The sequence below is a fragment of the Cygnus atratus genome, chromosome 7 (genome assembly GCF_013377495.2).
Source record: "Cygnus atratus isolate AKBS03 ecotype Queensland, Australia chromosome 7, CAtr_DNAZoo_HiC_assembly, whole genome shotgun sequence".
NCBI lineage: Eukaryota > Metazoa > Chordata > Aves > Anseriformes > Anatidae > Cygnus > Cygnus atratus.
The window spans coordinates 35,159,448-35,179,894 of NC_066368.1; the positions used below are offsets into that span (position 1 = coordinate 35,159,448).

The window sequence follows — 20,447 nt, forward strand, 5'->3', positions numbered from 1 at the left end:
GGGTCAGGGGCTGCTTCTCTGCTTCTCTGGGGCTATAATTCACGTCTTTGAGCAAATTCAAAGAGCTGCTGTTCTCATTCAGAAAATAACCTGTCAGACTGGGAGCTTCATCTCTGAGGTTTGGTACACGCAGATTTGAACCTGCTTGAGAAAGAAGACTTAAATATAATTTGTCTTGTTAAGAGAGCTAAAAATTGACAGTAGGTGTCTTTATTTTCCAGTAGCCTTCTGCTTGCTTACAAAGGCTACGTTTAATGTCACAGTCATGCATCAACCTCCAGTACTGCATTATTGGTATGCTCACAAGAGAAGGAGCAGATCTCTGCATCAGTTACATTCTAATTATTCCTGATATTTAAAAGATACAAAAAAGATTTGCAAATCATAGGATGGGACCTACTGTAATGGTCTGTTAGCATTGGTTGAAACATTATAAACAGAGACTAAAATGCTTGGTCTTACCACTCTTTACAAAATAACTTCAAAATAAACCAATTAAAGTGATGATAACTAGGATATGTAAAGTATTCAAAGACAGGAATTTAATTTCAAATCAGCAAAGATCTTCAGCCAGCCTTACATTACTGGACAAATACCTTGTTAAATTAAAATGTTTTAGGATCTTGACTTCCACATTGATTTTAATCTGTTACTTTACACTTAATTACTTTGAAGCCCCAAATAAGTGTAATTTAGCTTGAAATACAATACAGCCTGAGCTCTCTGTGAAAGTCCATTCTTGTTTTCTTGTTTCTGACATCTGATGTTTTTGATACACCTCATAATCTTGCTTTTATTTTTCTACAAGCCCCAGCTCTTGGAGTCACTGTTTTTGCCATGTTACTCCTGCTCATAACAGTTGTAGACATAAAAAACTGGAAAGACAGTCCCAAAAGCTTCAGATACTAGAAAGAACCATATGGAAATACCCCAACCATCAATTGTCTTATGGTTTGAGTTTAACCAATTTTCCAGTGTATGTCCAAAGGGTGAAAACATTACCTTACGTGAAACCTGAATGTGTAACAACAGACCAATAATAAGTCAATTAATTTTGACTGACACTTGTACTGTGCAGTTATTTTTGGTATAAAAATGTCAGATGCAACAAGTGATGCGACACATACTAGTCGCAGCTATTCCAGTGATTGTCGTTACTCCTGATCTCTGCTGCTAAGCCACTTTTGCACAGCAGTTTTAGTGGTTTGATGCTGCAGTCCTGTCTGTTCCTTGTCACTCTACACATCTGCCCATGTTCCCTCCATGCCTCCACCATTTAAAACAAACAAAAAAAGCCAACATCTTAATGAAGAACTGGTTCATGCCCTTCTGGGAGTAGCTATTTAATATCAAATGCTTGGTTCTATCTCCATCTTTTTCTCCCTTTTTTTTGTTCAGTCCTTGGTATTGCTTTGCTTTTGATAGGTAGATTTAATTTTCCCTGTCGTGCAGGTTTCAAGATGAGGTTAAGAAGGCCAAAGAGAATTCACCGGGGCTTGTGCTTATTTTATATGGCATGAATCAGAATCACAGAATTGTAGGGGTTGGAATGGACATCGAGAGATCGTTGGGTCCAACCCCCCTGCCAAAGCAGGTTCCTTAGAGCAGGCTGCCCAGGTAGGCATCCAGACGGGCCTTGAATATCTCCAGAGAAGGAGACTCCACAACCTCCCTGGGCAGCCTGTTCCAGTGCTCCGTCACCCTCACTGTGAAGAAGTTCTGTTGCATGTTGGTGCGTAACTTCCTGTGCTCAATTTTGTGGCCATTACCCCTTGTCCTGTCCCCACAAACCACTGAAAAGAGCTTGGCCAAATCCCTCTGTCTACCATACTTCAGGTATTTATAAACATTGGTAAGATCCCCTCTCAGTCTTCTTTTCTCCAGGCTGAACAGACCCAGGTCTCTCAGCCTTTCTTCATAGGGAAGATGCTCCAGGCCCTGTATCATCTTTGTGGTGGGGGAGTCCAGAGCTGGACACAGTACTCCAGGTGAGGCCTGACCAAGGCAGAGTAGAGGGGGAGGATCACCTCCCTTGACCTGCTGGCCACACTCCTTTTTTTTAATTCATAGAGCTACAGTGTGCAAGTCAAACAGGTTTAGCTTTCCTCTCCTCTGCCTTAGATTTTAGTAAATATATATGAATTTGCAGAAACTTTGTATGTTTATTTGCATCATTTTTGCTGTTTTTGTAGTCTATTTGCTGTTTTTGTAGTCTACAAGTACTGCTGTGGATAATTTTGATGCAGATATTTTTTGTCTGGAAAGTGAACTGAAGTAATGTATGTTACCTAAAAGAAATTTATCCACAAGGAATTGTTCTTCTTCTAAGTTTAAAAACTTTATCTATTTAGTTTTCTATATAAGGGAGTAATGAGTTTAAGAATACACACACACACACACACACGTTTGCTTCCATAGCTGTGGGTAATGAATGATGTCACAGCTACTTGATTAAACAATGGCACCTGTAAATTTATTAGTGTAAGACAGCTGGTTCTTTAGGGGGTGGGGGAGGGAATGCTTACTTGAATATAATTATTTCAAAGTAATCATTAAAATTGTTGCTTTACATCTAAATCTGCATTTTCAGCATTTTTGCAGCTGTGTATTTTTCCTCCAGAGTCCTACATATTTGCTTATTTTTTATAAATATTTTGCATATTTGCTAGAGACAGTGCTCTGTCTCTTAACTCCCATAAAGTTCTTCCAGTACAAGTACTGCATTCGACTATGTAATCTTTGAGGTGAAGAGTGTTGTGCGCTATTAAATATTTTTTATTACTTATTGGCTGACTTGCTGCTCTTTAAATATGCTATACTCTGGAACTTAAGTTCCTACGTCAGCAAAAGCTTAGATAATAGCTTATATCCTACAGAGCTGCCTTTAATTCGTAGGAACTTCCTTTGTAATTATAACATCATAAGCATAAATATTATATAGTAACCTTGAATCAGAAAAAGGTTTTAGAGGTGACTGGGTTGTTCAATATGGAAGATAACCTAATAACTCCCTGGTATTCTTCAAAGTGGTGTTGATTTATGTATTTAATGGTACGGCCAAACAGTTACATGAGCAAGTCTCATAGTTACTTTCATCTCACTGCCTCTATATTTCATGTTTTGTCCTGTTACTTTTAAAACTTTGTGAAAAATCGTAAATTCCTGTGTAAAAACATAATTGCAAACAAAAGTAGGTTGCTTATACTCCCAAACAATATTAATAGTTTACTATTTCATGAATAATAAAGACCACAAGTGTTTAAGTCCTTTACCCCATGTGCAAATGTTGTATTTGAAAGAAATGAAGACCAAAGATTCTTGTCACCAAGTTTTCTAGGGAGTTCTGCAATTTAAGGAAGCGAGGAGTTGATTCTGTTATGCCAGGACCAAGATACCAGTTTTAGGGTAGTGTTGGTACCTTGTGCTTAGAGGCCATTTCTCAAGCTGTGTAATGCCTTTCCTCATCCAGCCAGTCTCCGTGATTTTCTGGGCATTAGAAAGGGGCATTAAAGAGTTGACAGTGCTAAGTGCTCTAGTTTTCTCATCTTCTGTAGTATGTAGAAGATGAGCTATTGGAAAATTATCCTTTTGGAAGAGATTGTTAACTGCACTGTTTCTCATTCTGATTTTGGAGGCAGAGGAGATAAGTTGGGAAGAAGGGAAGAATTACCTTCCATGAACCAGTTTGGCATCTCTTTCTCTCTGATACCTCTTGTTCCACAAGCAAGATTATATTACAAGATTGGTAGTATGAAAGAAACTGTACTGGTTGATAATGGGTAAAAGCTTCGTCTTCTGTAATTCAGCAGGATGGAGAAAAGCATGCAGCTGTAAAGATATTGTGAAGTTTAATTTCACTGGGAAAGCAGTTTGACAATTTATTTTTTACATGGGGTTTACCTATATCTTTCAATGAAATAAAACTTTTACCACTGGAACCTTTTAATATCTATTCTCGTAATGAATATACATGGCAGAGAATAGTTTTCTTAGCAGTTTATTTATTTAAGCTTTTACTACCTAAGTTACTCTCATTCGTTTCAATCACGTATATCACAAAAGATTTACTGTTAATTCTTGTCTTAAAATTGGGCAAAATCAAGCAATTCATTATTTTTCCATTCATTTTTCACATTTCACATTATTAGTACTTTAAAAAAATAGTATGAAGAGATGATGATTGAAAAACTGGATATGTTTTTGGAGTTGGGTATTAATTAATGTTTAACAGCAACAACAAAATTACAAGGAATCAGCCGAAGTACTTCCTATAATAAAGATAAGTTAGGTATTTTTTTTCTTAAGACTTTTTTCTCGTGTTCATGAGAAAAGCACTTCAAGACTTTTGCATTGCAGTAAATGGTATACTTTCACAAAAATGAGTTGAGTTTGAAGACAGTGAAATTTCAAAATATTTCATTGCTTGTAGCAAATTTTTGATTAATTATTGACATTTAAAAAATTTTAGCATCTATGACAGAAGTTGCTTCTGGATTAATCAGTCAGTGCTATGTCGGTATTCTGGAAGAGTTCATTTCATGATAATGTCCTGTATCATGTATTTTCAATTGTGTATTTCTTTGATTTGGGTACTCTTAGATGGGAGGAAAGAAAATGGGAGGATATGACAGGAAATGTATATGCCTTTCTATCCTTCTCTGTGGTTTTCTATCAAGAATTCTTTCCCTTTTTATAGTTTTGATAACTCAGATCCATCTGACATTGCTTCATTTATTTTTACAAATTTAGTTTCTATCATGTTAAATGTCAGTGATCTAGCATGGCTACTCTAAACTTCTTTCTAAAGTACGCATTCTGAACAAATGGTCTCACTAAAATAGCTGAACCATGAAACAGACAGTTAAACACTCATCCTGTATCTTACATACTAAGTGTCTGATCTGCTTAATACGCCTATTTCTATGATAATGATATGTTTCCTTTGACTTAAGCTGTGTGATTTTTTTTTTTCGTTTAATAAAATGAAATGCTTGTTTTGCTCTTTTCCCTTCTATTGTATAATTGAACAGGGGCTTTAAGGAATATTTTGATGTGATAAATAGCTCAGTCTTCATAAAGGAAATTAATAAGGAGTTGACCTGGTGATTATAGAAAATGAAAATAAGTTAATAGATATGGGCCAGATGATCCTTTGAAAATTTGTGAAATACTTTCAGTGAACACTCCCAACCTATACATCACCGACTTGTCCTGTTTTGTTTGTATATTGTGGACAGTAAATTGTTGTCTAGATTTATGACAAGTGTACTGGTTATTTATTTCTATAAATGGTAGTCTGATATACAGTCTGAAATAACAAAAGGAAAACTTACGGATTTGTTTTTATGAATAAATAGAAATGAAATAGTTCAAACAATCTTCTGAACTTGCAGCCAATGTTTGCGTAACTATTGTCTTAAAACTTTGCTAATTTGAACAAAGCATCATAAATTCTTAAAAAAAAAAAAAAAAAAAAACCATCCTGTTTGTCCGTTTGAATGCATGCAAGTTTGTAATGACTTTGCTTATATCGCAGACTTTAGTTGCAAGAATTGTGCTCTCCTTCTCTCTCTATCTTTCTTTAACAGCTTTTTTTTTTTAATTGTTGTTGGAAATATTCCCCAATCCTTCTATATTCTTCCCCTTTTTCCTCCTCTATAACTTCAGTGGGCACTATTGTTATGACCTATTTTTTACTTTCCTGGTATCATTATTAAGATTTGAATTGCTTTTTCATCTCACCATAACGCCTGGAGTTCTTTGTTCCTCCCATTTTACACTTCTGTATAATTGTCTTGTGTAACTAGTCTAACAATCTTTCCCAGTATGTTTTAGTGTGTCTTACTTTGTGGTATAGTATGCTTGCATTGTCTGCTATATGTGTAATATTGAAACACTTTAAATCCTAAATATCTTTATCTTGGTAAGATTTCTATACAACAGAAGCTACCATTACTCACATTCTATAGTTATAGAATGAAGAATAGACAACGTGGCTGAGGACTTCAAAATTTTGGTGGCAGAAAAGGGACTTCAGCCTGTCTCCGAATTCCTAGACTGGTGTGGAAATCACTCAGGCAGATTTCCAGTTATTCAGAAATATTGTTTTACATCATATTTTTCTTTGTGGCTTTTTTTTTTTGTGTTTAGCTTTTGATCACCAAGTAACTGTGACTTTATGTCCTCATGTCTGAAAATTGTCCAAACAATTCAGTTGTAAACTTATCTTTTATATTAAATTGCTATGCTATTTCAATACATCGGTCTTTCTCTCCAGATAGTCTGCCATCCAAATTTAAGTTCTGTTTGAAGCTCCCTTTGCCTACTTAAAAGTTTCTGAAAAGAAACAAAAGAAGTAAACTTAGGCTTTGAGATAAGTTTGGCTATGAACTATAATAGTAAGGAAGGGAAATATGAGGGAAAACTGATGGGCAAATTAATGTTAATTAATGTTCTGAAGTAGTAATGTTCTGTGGTCTCCCAAGCCTATGCCCAAGAAAGGGCAAATAATAAATAAGACACAGAAGGCTCAAAAGCAAGTTAGGGACAAAGAAGCAGAAGACTTATAAGTTGTTTATACATCCGTTTTTTTTTTTTTTTCCCTCATTATTTTTCATTATTTATTTATTTATTCATTATTTTGCCTTTTCTGTTAGGGACTTACAAACGTAACGCAGTGTTCTGCAATATTTTTAGAGTATCTTCAATTGCTGTAAGAATCGTATTGTTATGTGGTCTTTTTCTGTCTAGATCTGAGACTAAGGGCACCATCCTAAAATAGAAAGCTGTATCTTTGAAAAAAATCTATCTAAAATTCCTTAATCAAAACCTTAGATTTTCATGTACTGGAAACTCAGAAATTTTATTTAACATCCAAGCTCTGCTCTCTGTGAAGACCAGCAGTCAAAGTCTTTGTCTGCTGATGTTTACTACGATGGTCTCCAAGTATTTTAGCTTTTTCTTATGTCAGATGGCAGAGGACAAGAGACTCAAACTCCTTCATTAACATGTATGAAGTTCTAGACTTTGAACTCAGTACTTCTTGTGGTTTCTTTCAGATAATGTAGGTCTCTGCTGTTTTTTATTCTCAAGTGAGAACCATAACCTGTCATTTGATAGACTGCTATGCTAGTTGTGGGATCGTGGCTGGAACACTGTGTTTTACTAATCTAGTTTCCTTTGCCTCTCAGGTCAAGGTTTTAGAATTAATACCTCTACTGCAGCAATTTTTGTCAATCAAAACAATGACGTGAAAAGGGGATTTTATATGAATAACCCATACTGGAAATATGAAGGACACAGAAAAAAATTGGTCAGGATTACTGAAGGTATATGCAAACACAGCAGAGAAGATGGTCACTGGAAGAAGAGAAAACATATTTGGCCCCACAAACTAGACTTTTCACAGTGAAGGATTTTTTGGTTAGCAAGGAAAGTGAGGCTCTCTTTGTATGGACTGGCAAGGAGCTGGTCAGAATTTCTGCAGGAATGCAGAAAACAAAAAGAAAAGTTGTCTCAGAGTTTGCCATCTCAATCTTAAACTAATAAGAAACGTTTTGGAATCTATTTATGACTTTAATTTTTCTTATCCTGCCAAATTTGCAAACACCAAATTACACAGCATGTGAATATTTTATGAGAGAAAAATGCTTGGCTATCTCATCAGACATGTTTTCCACAGATCATGCTGTTGCCTTTTATTCAGTGAAAGGAAGAATATTTTTCTGGATATCAATAATTAATCCTTTTAATGTAGCCAAACTGTAGCTACAGTATGATAGCTGATGTCAATGTAGTCTAATATTCACAACAAACCTAATATTCAAAGAAGTATTGGGGATAGGCCAGTTTATACAGAATACCTCCTGTATGACATGTAGTTACTTGTGCCTTTGCTTTCTCATTCCTATGACTTATTCTCTTCAAAGAGGTTTGTAAGTCTCCATACAGCTATTTATTTCTCATCTTCCTATCTGCTTTCCCGATCAATATTCTGTTGAAAACCTGTGGATAAACTACAGTAGAACAGGTGTAATGCTTCTGTGTTTTTTTTTTTTAATTTTTTTTTTTTTGCTTGCTTTTAACACTGAATGACCTGGTGCTTACTAACTATTACGCTGTAAACTACAGACGGTAACTATATCTGATCGAGAACATCTGTCATGGCAAATATTCAGTTGGTACCTGATGTTTTGACATACATTGTATGATGCCCAGCTGCTGAGAACTCAGCAGAATACTTGTGCTTTATTTAAGACCCCTGTTCAAAGTTATCAAAATGGTGAGAGAATCTATTTAAGGCCATTCAATTACTGTTTTTAAGCATCTGCTTAAACTGAGCATACTGGTTCAACTTGTGTTGAACTCTTATCCTCATGCATTATGTTCCATTTTGACGCTAAGTTCAGGAAAGATGTGTGTGTGTATATATATATATATGACAAAATATTCTTCTTGCTTTATCTACCTGAATGTTCCTGTCATCAAGTAATTAAAATAATGAGCACTTTGTGAAACAACAGGTAAGCAGACTGGGTAAAGATAGTATTATCTTACTTGTAGCTACTAAGCCTGTAAATAATTAAACAATTACCATCACTGTCAGATTATTTTTATGCACCTTTTTCAGGTTGCAGTGTTGGTTAGTTAATGCTTTGAGGTGAAGAAGTAACAATAGGACAGGACCATACAGATAATAACAGGACTGATTTGTACACAGTGTAAATGAAAGGGGAGTTTAAATCTCCCTTAGTGATCTCTGCACAACTGCATAATGATTTGGGAATAAACTTTTCTTAATACTTGACTGCCAATTAAGTAAGCTAATAAGTTATCCATGGAGATGAAAATATAAAAACATTCCAACTGAATATGAATATTACATAACAATGACTTGCCTGAATAGTAGTTAGAGCTACAATCACAGCAGGGGTTAGGCTTGTTGTGTAGCTGATCACGAGACTGTGTTCCAAAGGATACTTGGCAGGGGATGATTGTATTACTTACATGCTAATTAAGAAGTAGTACACATGCATAAATACAGCCATCCAAGGGTATTGCAGACTTCAGTACCTTCAGAGAATGAAATTCTGAATAAATCTGTCTTATTGCTATATTCTGCTGGCAACCAAAAGTTGATACAACTCCACAAAGAACTCCAGAGAATTGGAACCTCTTGAAAATATCAAGGTTACCTTTTTCCTTCAGGAAGTAACTCATCTGCTATTTTTATTGTATATTAGGAAATATTATTTTTATATTCTTATGAATAATCACATCTTGCAAATTGTTTGATATATTGACAAGAAGGTTGGGGTAAGGAACATGTAAACGATAACAATATTTCCAAGTTTAATGTTTTAAAATTCACTGCCACAAAATGGATTTTTCCATTCAGATCTTTTCATTTAATGACTTGTAGTTCTGTGACTTCTTATAACAATCCATAATTAGGAATGTTTTTCAGCAAGGTATGCATCCTTGTGATTTCAAATAGAAGTGCTGGGTGGAAAAATCAAGGAAGTCTGTGGTTTCATCTCAGGTCTGGTGAGGCTGCACCTCGAGTATTGTGTTCAGTTTTGTGCCCCTCTGAGAAGGACATCGAGGCCCTGAAGTGTGTCCAGAGAGGGGCTACAAAGCTGGTGAAGGGCCTGCAACACAAGTCCTGTGAGGAGCGGCTGAGGGAACTGGGGTTGTTTAGTCTGGAGAAGAGGAGGCTCAGGGCAGGCCTCACTGCTCTCTTCCCTGAGAGAAAGTTGTGGGGAGCTGGGTGTTGGCCTCTTCTCACAGGTAACTAGTGATAGGCCTAGAGGGAGTGGCCTCAAGTTGCTCCAGGGGAGGTTTAGGTTGGAAATTAGGAGACATTTCTTCTCAGAAGGGCATTGGAACTGGTTGCCCAGGGAAGTGGTGGCGTCACCATCTCTGGGCGTGTTTACGGAAAGGTTGGACCTGGTGCTTAGGGACATGGTTTGATGGGTGACATTGGTAGTAGGGCAATGGTTCGACCAGATGATCTTGGAGGTCTTTTCCAGCCTTAATGATTGTATGATTCATCCTTGCTCTGCCACTGACTTCTCTGGTGACTGACTTAGGCACCTAATCACTGTCTCAGTTTCTTATCTGAGTGGATGAGATAATTATATTTCCCTTACTAGGAAAACAACATTAATACTGTAATTCAGTATAAGCTTGTTCAGAGCATAAATTGGAGCCTACGTGCTTCACACAGGAGCATCATGCAGTAAAATCTGATTTGAAAAGTTTACAACCTGGAAGACTGGCTCTAACAGCTACAAAAGGCAAACTGGTGGAGAGATAGAAATAAATGGTGTGGAGACCATGTAATTTTTAACAAGTCGGAGGCAGTCAGGGCCCTGCAGGGCCAGGGCCTACCCAGGCTAGCGGCCAGGGCCTGTCAGCCAGGGCCTGTCTCACTGCCCCAGCCAGGAGGTGCCATGGGGGGGGGGCAGGCTGAGGTGTCAGCCTCTGTGTGAAGGTCAGGATCAGGCACAGTGAGAGGAACCAGGGTCAGAGACAGCTGCTGGGCAGCCAGGTTAGTGTGGCCCTGCTCGATGGCATCTGCAGCTGGGTAGGGCTAAAAGCTGTGGGCAGGGCTGACATGGAGTCTTGGGCCATGGGCAGGATTGGAGGAGCCCTCAGAGGGGAGGGGTCAGGGCCTGTGAGGCCTGTGAGTCTCCCAGAGCCATGGAGGTGTGCCTAGTTTGATTAAACATCAACATCTATTGCATTAAAGTGACTGTAATACGTACAACCACACCTACCACTTAAAAAAAAAAAAAAAAAAGAAAAAAGGTTTATCATTTTCTCTCTCTTTCCTGATTTAAAGGCATTTCTTTAGGACTGATCTGTATGGCTTGGTGATGATAAGGGTCACAAATCATCCCTGGCTGAACATTACTGTCCTGGAAATGCCTTGTGCTGCGTGCATCACGTATTACTGTCCTAAGCAATGAGCTCATTTCTGTAGGTTGTGCTTTGTGCCTGTGCAATGCAGTATACTTCCTTCAATGCTGAGTGCAAAACATCTGATTCATTGTATCCATATTTATCAGGGAATGAGGTCCAGTTATGCAAATACAGAATAGCTTTTATCTTTTGTCTCATTATTTGCTTAGAAAGCACTGAATTACTGCTGTAACTGTGAGTAATTTGTTATTAACAATACAGCCACATCATGCACATTGCTAATAAGACATAGCCCACATTTTGGGTGGGAGAGTAGCTGATAGGAATCTGATTAGCTAATTAAGATGCAAAACTGAGATTCTACAAAAACAACTGTTGGTCTCCATATTACATTTTTAATGTTGTTCTACTGCTCTTTTTTGACAGATTCAGTGTAACTGCTTTATTAGTTCAGTACTGCTCTCAGGAAATGTCATTACATTTATGTCCACTTGTGTCCTCAAGGTCATCTCAGAACTGCAAGTTCTGACCTTGAGTGCAGTATTCCTATTGCAGTAATAATTACTCAACTAGTGTCAAACATGTTTTTATAACAAAAATCCCAAAGAGGATTAATGAGGATTGATTTTCTGCTTAGTGGCCTGTAAGTGATTGATATATAAAAAAGATCTTTCAAGCTGTTGGTCCATGCTACATGCTTGAAGCACTAATGTAGATCTATAGGTGCAGTTCAAGTACTCAGTACTTACCTTAGCACTGAATTTTTGCTGCTTCCCTTACACTTTGCTTGTTTACCATAACTTGTCAAGTATTCAGGAAGTCATTAGTATTATGCTGTCACCAAAGGCATGCTTATGGCACAGTCTGATACTCTGCATATGATGTGTTTTAAATGCTGTACAATCCAAGCTGGCTTTTCCTATTATCATTTCCCTTGATTTTTGTGCAGCATCCCTAGCAGATAGCAGCATCCGACTGTAGCAGATAGCAAGCAGTTACAGAGCACGACATCCTTGCTGAAGCATCCATGAGAGACTGATCTGAATTCCAATGCATGTGACTCATCAGTTAGCTTAGTGCAGCTGAAGCTCCTCTTTAATTTCTACCTGTCTGTTCTATGAGAGCCACTTACTGACAGAAGAATTCCTGTGATGTATTAAACACTTCCATTGAAACACTGGTTGCTGATAGCATGGCAGCTCACTGCAGGTTCTCTGTGGAGTATTTTGTTCACCTCACACTTCATGATTATGGTCTTGTTATATCAGGCTTCTTAACAAAGGCTTACACAGATAATTAATTGTAGTGACAGTAAATTAAAATTGTGCATATTTTATGTTTACCCTTCGCACATGTTTTGAACAAATAAATCAAACAGACCTTCAGTGTATGTCTCAGACTTTTATATGTAGCTCTGTAATTGCATACGTGGCTCTTGGCAATTATGCTGCATATAGGGAAGTAACATATAGCATATTTGATGATTTAAGATTTAACGTCAAGAAGAATATTATTATCTAGCTGTTAGTCTGGTACCTTATAGAACAACTATTTCTAGAGAGACATGGCTGAGTAGGTGCATACTTTCATCTAGCAGGACAGTTTTGCTTATAGGATTGCTCATAGCTTTTCTTAGTCATGACTGTACGCTGACTTTCACTGTCAAATTGTTAAACGTTAACAAACCCGAACCTTTACTTTGCAGGAGGCCCAGAAGATCAATGGTGGTGGAGATACACAGGCAGATGGGGCCTGCAAACCAACGGATGAAAAAGAGGAGAATGTGGCAGCAGAAGTGGGATGGATGACCTCTGTAAAAGATTGGGCAGGAGTCATGATATCTGCCCAGACATTAACTGGCAGAGTACTTGTAAGTTTTTTGTGTTTTTTTTTTTGTTTTTTTTTTTTATGTATGTATTTTAAAGAGCATTTGTTAAACAAGCATTGTGTCCCAGCATTAGTGGAGGATTTAGGGTTGGTTTGTTGCATCAGTATGAAGTCAATCCCAATTTTATCTCTGTTGGAAGTAAAATAGCATACTAATTCCCACTACAAAGTGAAGCAGAGATGGCAAGAAAGAAAAGCTCCTTTCTGCCATAGTTTCACCTTTGCCCTAGCCTATTTCAGTATTCTGGCACCAGGATTCTGAGCTCTGAACACTAATATTAATAATTTCATGTTTGTATTATGTTGTAAAACTGTAGGTCTACTTTGTCTGGAAGAAAATTGTGCTAGTGAAAATGGAAGCCAACATGGAAAATAAGCGTTATATAATATGTGTAGATAGTGGTCAGAACTGTAAAGGAGAAACAAATCTGAACAGAACATGCAATGGTAGTTGTGCATAGACACTTCCAATAGATTAGGAATGATTTTATGTTCTCTTGATCTCTTCCTTTATGAAGATATGAAATCTTTTTGTTATGAAGCAGTTACAGAAGTTATGAAGCAGTATATAGGCAAATAGAGCCACAAATCAGATTAGGATAATCTGTGATTTAAAGTTGTGGTGAAAAACTTTGCAGTTTTCACTTTGAATATAATTATTTTATAGCCTTGTGAAATCATACTTGATTACAAAAGGTTTCCTGTGGAATCCACTGCAGTTAAAGGTGTCTCATGTGTGATTTTGATTAGTTTTCTGTTAGAAAGCAAATACTTACTAACTAGCAGCCGAAACAATTTAAATCCTATTTAAAACTTGTATGATTCCAGTGAAATTCTTGAACTAGTTTGGATTAAAATTAAAGCAGAATTTGAGTTCTTGATAGTTTACTTCAGTTAAGAGATATTTTACTGTCAGTTCTTCTATGTAGAACAATTATTTGTCAGTGGGGTTAGAAGGAAAGGAAAAGAAATGAAATTTTCCTTCCTAATAAAGTCCTTTACAGTTAGAAGTTGAGGTGGCTTAGTTGTTACTGTCTTGTTCAGTTCTGCATTAATATTATTTTGATTATTTTTTCCTAAAAAACAAAAAACAAAAAACTTTCTGCCTATTTGCTTATGTTAAATGCTGACTTATAAATCAATATGTTGAAAGTATGTTCTACTGCCACATTTAGCATTACGTCTATTCAATGTCAAACTGACATATCAATCATCTTATGAGAAGCAGCATATTGATCTTTCACATGTTTTTCTGACATCTTCAGCATTAAAAGTGACAAATATTAGAGTCACATTTCTTTTTCTAGTTTAAGTATCAAGGTTAGAAATCATGCAAAACAGTCTTTTGCTATTAGCTATGCTATCAGAAATAAGCTTATATTGTTTTTACTGAGGGGAATAGGAACAAAAGTAAACCAACAGTCTAGGCCAAACCACAAACTATAAAACACATTTTATTTTGTGCTTTTTATTCAAGATACTAGGAGAATTTAATTGATTCCATTTGATTCTGTTTTTTTTTTTTTTTTTTTTGTGAGTGTGTGTGCTGAGTTTACTGTTACATCTTACAAGGAACTAGTTTAATTTCAGAGTTTTATTTGTAGGCAGATGAACAGCATCATTGAGTCAGATTACTTCTGAGAATATTTCGATGTCCTTCTCAAATAGGACAGCAGCTACTGTACACATCTGGGCACATCAATTTGAGAAACAAATGGTCATGTATGGGGCCTGTTAATTTTCATTAGTTTAGAAAATGAGAGGCATTTATTTTAATATAGTACTCACCAGTTTCAGGATTTGAATTGATTTGAATAGGATGTAATTTTTGGAGGACCATTCCCAGTATCAACAGCAACTGTTCATTTAAAATTTACATTATGGTTATATTTGCTAAAGGTTAACTGCTTCAATGAATATTTGTGCTGAAGAGAATATTCACATTATTTGTAGATATAGGATATAGCTAAGTCAAGTCAATATTTTTACCAAAGTAAATGCTGTTTAAAAATATTATGACTTACTCATGAATTTCTACTAACTGAACAGTCTGTTTCTACTAGCTATTGTATTTCTGAATCAACATGTGGATTATTATTTTTTTTTTACCTTGGAGAATGAGCTAGTGGCTTTACAGTGCTACAGAATTAAAACTGTATGAGATATCTGTGGAAATTATAGTACCTTTTTACACTGTGAGAATTTAAATTAAAATCACTCCTTGCACTAAGCACTTCTTACTGCTGTAGGAGCTTAAATTCCATGTTGACATTTCAAAAGTGGTTTGTGCATGAAGGAATATTCACACTACCCAGTTTTATCAGGTTTTTGAAGAAGGCATTTGTAGCAGACGATCCAGAATGTTTTCCAGTTAGAATCCCTTTTTGTCTCCTGAAGTGGTGTAGAAAACTGAGTTAGCTAAGCATGATGATTACAGTTGTGTGGTCTGAATATCCTTTTCCTCATTTTTGAGGTTTTAAAAACATGCCTGGAACTTAATATTCTTGGTGGCACAACCTTTGAAAATGTGACTCATGCTCTTATATAATGCAGATAAGAATTTTACATACTGTTTAAAAATGTCTCCATATTAAATTACATAAGTAAATGATTTAAGAACATGCAAACTGAACCCATGCAATACTGTTTGCAGTTGATGGCATAGATCTAAATTACCAAAAATGGTAAAAATTGCCTGAAGATCTGTTCAGGGAAGTGCTGTTTTACTTTAAGTGCAATATAACGCTGTAGATGATGGAAGTATCAGATAAAAATTCCTGAGGTGAGCTTCTCAAAAAAGAATCAGACACATTCATAATTAATCTGAACAATCAGGAAATTGAAGGTGTTTATGAACTGATTTTGCTTCCTGAAATTAGTCTTTTTATGCGTTCAAGTAAGAAGAAAAAGACTTCTGTAATTAGGTATTTAAAGCACATGATATATAAGAGAAAGCTGTAAGTGTATTGTTGAAGTTACCACAGTTCAATCTAGGACACAGTTGAGTGTGGACTCTCCTGCAAACCAACAAAGAAAATCACTATTTCAATTGCAAATCTGAGAAATAAAATGGCAGAGCAAGTTGCTGTTTTCTTCTATTTTAACACATGGCCTGTGAATGCGTAGCAGAGATAGAAGCTTTACTTAGCTATCTAGTGCTGGGTGCCATGTGGTGGTTTTGCCTGCTGCCTTGACTCACAGTAACAGAAAGAGGCCAATTTGTGTTATATTAGAATGTATAAAGCTTTGCTTTTTAATCACTGCATAAGGAAAATGTCTTTTAAATTGGCAATGTTGAAGGAAAGAGGAAAACAGAAGCCTTTTTCGGTGTGGGGGGGTGGGGGTGGGCAGGGAAAGAGGAGTGACATAGACAAATAGTGACAGTAGTATATTAATGAAGTTATTTCATTAGAAGACTTCTCAGGTTGCTTTCTTAATATTCTTAATGCTTTTTAACTGTATTTAAATATCTAAAGAAGAGGAAGTGCTATGTGAAGGTGTTTTCTTGACTTGAGTTAAAAAATAGCTTTACATTCCCCAGTATACATTTAAAATGAATCAGGGAGTTTCTATAACATAGTTCACCTGGAGAGTGTAATTGTAGCTATATTTTCCTCATCTATCAAAAAAGTTCCAGCAGTCATCTTCCCCCCCCCTCCCCCCCCCCCCCCCCAAGCTCTGGCTGCCCTGCTTGTTTGCAGGATCACAGCATAAAAAATGCAAGTCTGTGGATGTTTTGGCAGATAGAGCAGAGCTTTGAGATTAGTAATAAAACTTGTGACTAGGTTTTGCCTGGCATTCTGTAAGGTTTGAACATCATAGTTTCTGAGAAATTGGTGCCAAAACTTTAGAAGTCTGAATCAAAGCTCACCAAGTCAATAGAGAATACAATGAAGCAATGAAGTTTTTCTGCTGAAACATCCAGACCCTTGATTGGAATTTTGAGGAATGGCTGAAAATGTAAGTCCTAACTGCTCATTCAATAAAAGAGTGGCGTATTTCTGTGACTGAAATTTTTCAACAGTCAAGTTTTCTATTTTGTTTGTAATGATCACAGTTTAATTATAAATACGTATGATGCTGAAATACAAGTAAATTTGCTATATTATTGCTTGCTCAAGCAATAATAAGCGTCAGTTATTTTTTGTTGGAGACGTTGTAGTTTTTGTCAATAAGTAGGATCCTAAATAAATAGGATCCTATCCTTTATTATAAAAAAGATAGCAAATAATAGTACTCCAGATGGGAGGGAAAAAAAAAAGCATACATGAAGCAATGGAATGAAAAATACTTTTTTTCTTGTGGTTGTTTATATTCAGAAGAATACTTTGAGAGCTGGTAGAGTGTTTTGAAAAAAAAGCAAACAAAAAACCAATACAACAGTGGATTTTTAAATAAATGATAAATTTTAGTAGATTTTCCTGGAAAAAATACATAAATATGCTATGTCCTCTTTTTGTTGGTGTTTTTTTTTTTTAAGATGTTTTTACAGCCTGCTTTACTCTTTCTACTTTTTTTTTTTTTTCTGAAGGATTGGATTCAAATTCTTTTAACATCAAGGGGAAAAAAAAAAAACCACACACACACAAAAAAACCCTTCTGCAATAATTTACAGTTGCCTAGTAGCCAAAGTAAAATTTAGCAGCATAGAAATTATTTGGGATTTCTCGGTGCTTCCAAAGGCAATAACAGTTCTTTCATGACTTTAATGAGGCTAGGTGCTTGAAGGATAAATTCGTATCCCTGACAAATATGAATTCGGAGAAGGCAGGTACATTTGGTATACATACAATTTTTTCAACGTTTTTGACAATATCAGCTATTTTACTACATTTGCAGAGCAGAAAGAGAAGCCCTGGACAGTATACGATATCACAGAATTGAGAGTTGAGCATGATTTCTTGATGGTAAACAAAGCTCTTGTAATTTTTTTTCCTTCTTTTTCTTTCCAGTGTGGGACCCTATCACCCAGGAGGAGGTCTCTTGCAACTGATCTTTTTGTCGCGTTAACAGGCTTTTTGTTCTGATCACCTGTAATGTTCTTATGATGTAGTTAATTAGAATAGGACTTCATTTAGAATCAAATGTATTTAATGACCTGATGAGAGAAATAGAATGCATTCTTCTGTGCTTTAGTCTTTCATACTCATTATATCCCAAGCATTTTACAGATCTGAACCTGACATTATTTTTTCAGCAGTGACACACTTACATTCTTCGATAACAGGACTTGTTTTGCAGTTTATTGGTTAAGGCATGACAATTTTTCTTAGCTAGTTAAAGAAAGTTTTGTGTGAACTCCCCCTAGTTAGGCAAAAATAGCTAGAAATTCCCTTCCCATTTCATGGGAAGTTCCATGTTTTCCCTTGTTGTGTGCTGTAGTATTCTGAACTACAGGCAAGGAGGAAAGGTTTTTGGCCTCCAGGTCTGAGTACACAGGCAGGAACCGTAGGATGTCCCCTGACCTCAGTGTTTTTTTAAAATGTTCACAGAATCACAGACTCGTCTAGGTTGGAAGAGACCTCCAAGATCACCCAGTCCAACCTCTGTCCTAACACTAACAAGACCTCCACTAAACCATATCACTAAGGGCTACATCTAAACGTCTTTTAAAGACCTCCAGGGATGGTGACTTCACTGGGCAGTCCATTCCAATGCCTAACAACCCTTTCAGTAAAGAAGTTCTTCCTAATATCCAACCTAAACCTCCCCTGGCGCAACTTGAGCCCATTCCCCCTCGTCCTGTCACCAGGCACGTGGGAGAATAGACCAGCCCCCACCTCGCTACAGCCTCCTTTAAGGTACCTATAGAGAGTGATAAGGTCACCCCTGAGCCTCCTCTTCTTCAGGCTGAACAATCCCAGCTCCCTCAGCCGCTCCTCATAAGACTTGTTCTCCAGACCCCTCACCAGCTTTGTTGCCCTTCTCTGGACTCTCTCGAGCACCTCCATGTCCTTCCTGTAGCGAGGGGCCCAAAACTGAACACAGTACTCGAGGTGCGGCCTCACCAGAGCCGAGTACAGGGGGACAATCACTTCCCTAGCCCTGCTGGCCACACTGTTTCTTATGCAAGCCAGGATGCTGTTGGCCTTCTTGGCCACCTGAGCACACTGCTGGCTCATATTCAGCTGCCTATCAACCAATACTCCCAGGTCCTTCTCTGCCAGGCAGCTTTCCAACCACTCATCTCCCAGCCTGTAGCTCTGCTTGGGGTTGTTGCGCCCCAGGTGCAGGACCCAGCACTTGGCCTTGTTGAACCTCATAAAGTTGGCCTCAGCCCATCGGTCCAGCCATTCAAACCTGGTTCATCAAACTAAGACCTATACCAACACTCATTTCAAGAAGCAAGTAAAATAGTTCATGAAAGTTAAAAGAAAATGTGTTTCTCGGCATGTAGTTAAAAGTTTTTGAAAGATACCTTAAAGATTTAGTGCAAGGTTAACTGTCATCCTGTTTGAGGAGAAAGGACTTCTTTTTATCTGCTTGTTACTGAATCTGCTTCCGATTGCTAGCATGAAATAGTGATTTTTACCTGACTATTTGGGACTCTTAAACTTTTCAGGGACATTAAAATAAATGATCTAATTACATTAACCATTAATTTGCCTTTCTACACATCTCTGAGGATGCTAAAGCAATGAGTAGATAGATTTTAACAAATTAAGTATACAACTATCTCTTGAGACTATCTCTTATTTTATGGATGAAGAAAGTAAAGCATAAATAAAGGAGCTGTTGATGACCTCCAAGTGTAGAAATTAGTAGCACTTTCATAACCATGGTAGCAAGCATGTGGCAGATGAACTTCAGTGTGTGTAAGTATAGGGAAATGAATCAAGAGAAAAAAAAAAAAAAAGCCTTAAAAACATTTAAATGATTCTGAGACCAGAACTGACAGATTTTGCTGAGGAAAGATATTGACATCATCATGGATAGCTCTCTGAAGTAATTGACTGACCCTGCACTTGTGGTCATAGAAAGACAGAATTCTGAGCGTCGTCAAGAACAAGACAGATTGACATTTTTTGCAGTTTGCAGTTATACTTCCTAATCACTAGATCACAGGTGTACTTGACTATACATATGTAGTTTAATAGAATAGATGTGTCTAGCCAGAGGAAGTGAAGGAGAGGTATCTAACCTTTAACACACAGGCATTCAAATATTCATGAATCTTGTTTGTTTAACAATATGCACATTCCTCAATGTGTCTGTAGCAGATGTTTTATTATTATTATTATTAGTATTTAGGTCTTCTGAGATGGAAAAAGTGTGCGCATTTTAGATTATATAATATTACATCTGTATAGATGTTCCCGTTTTCTCACCCTGGTCAACAAATAAGAAAACGTTGTAGAGACTAAAGAACATAGCCTTATCAGGTTAGGAAATTTGTATTAAGCAGCTGAGAATGCACCTATCAGTATGTTAGTGTAACTGCACAGATCTATTCATCACATTTGTTCACAGATTATATGCTGCTTGCAAATGTTCTCTGCTAATTTACTGTTCATCAGGGATAGTTTGGATTCTGCTCCTCAATATTGAGAAATGAGTTTGCCTGTTTAGTTCTTCTTATTCTTAGTCCTTGGTGGCATGTAAATGAGTCCAAGAGATGTGTTCTAGATTACTTT

The 20,447-nt window shown here is 36.8% G+C and overlaps 1 protein-coding gene across 20 annotated transcripts in view; it reads left to right on the forward strand.

Annotated features, from left to right (window-relative positions):
* Positions 1-20,447, forward strand: part of KCNMA1 (potassium calcium-activated channel subfamily M alpha 1) — a 475,606-nt gene that overhangs the window by 117,840 nt on the left and 337,319 nt on the right. For all 20 annotated transcript variants that reach the window (XM_050712039.1, XM_050712038.1, XM_050712034.1 and 17 more), the window contains one exon: positions 12,632-12,796. In XM_050712039.1, the coding sequence (XP_050567996.1) occupies positions 12,632-12,796 (165 nt within the window). The remainder of the gene's footprint in view (positions 1-12,631; positions 12,797-20,447) is intronic.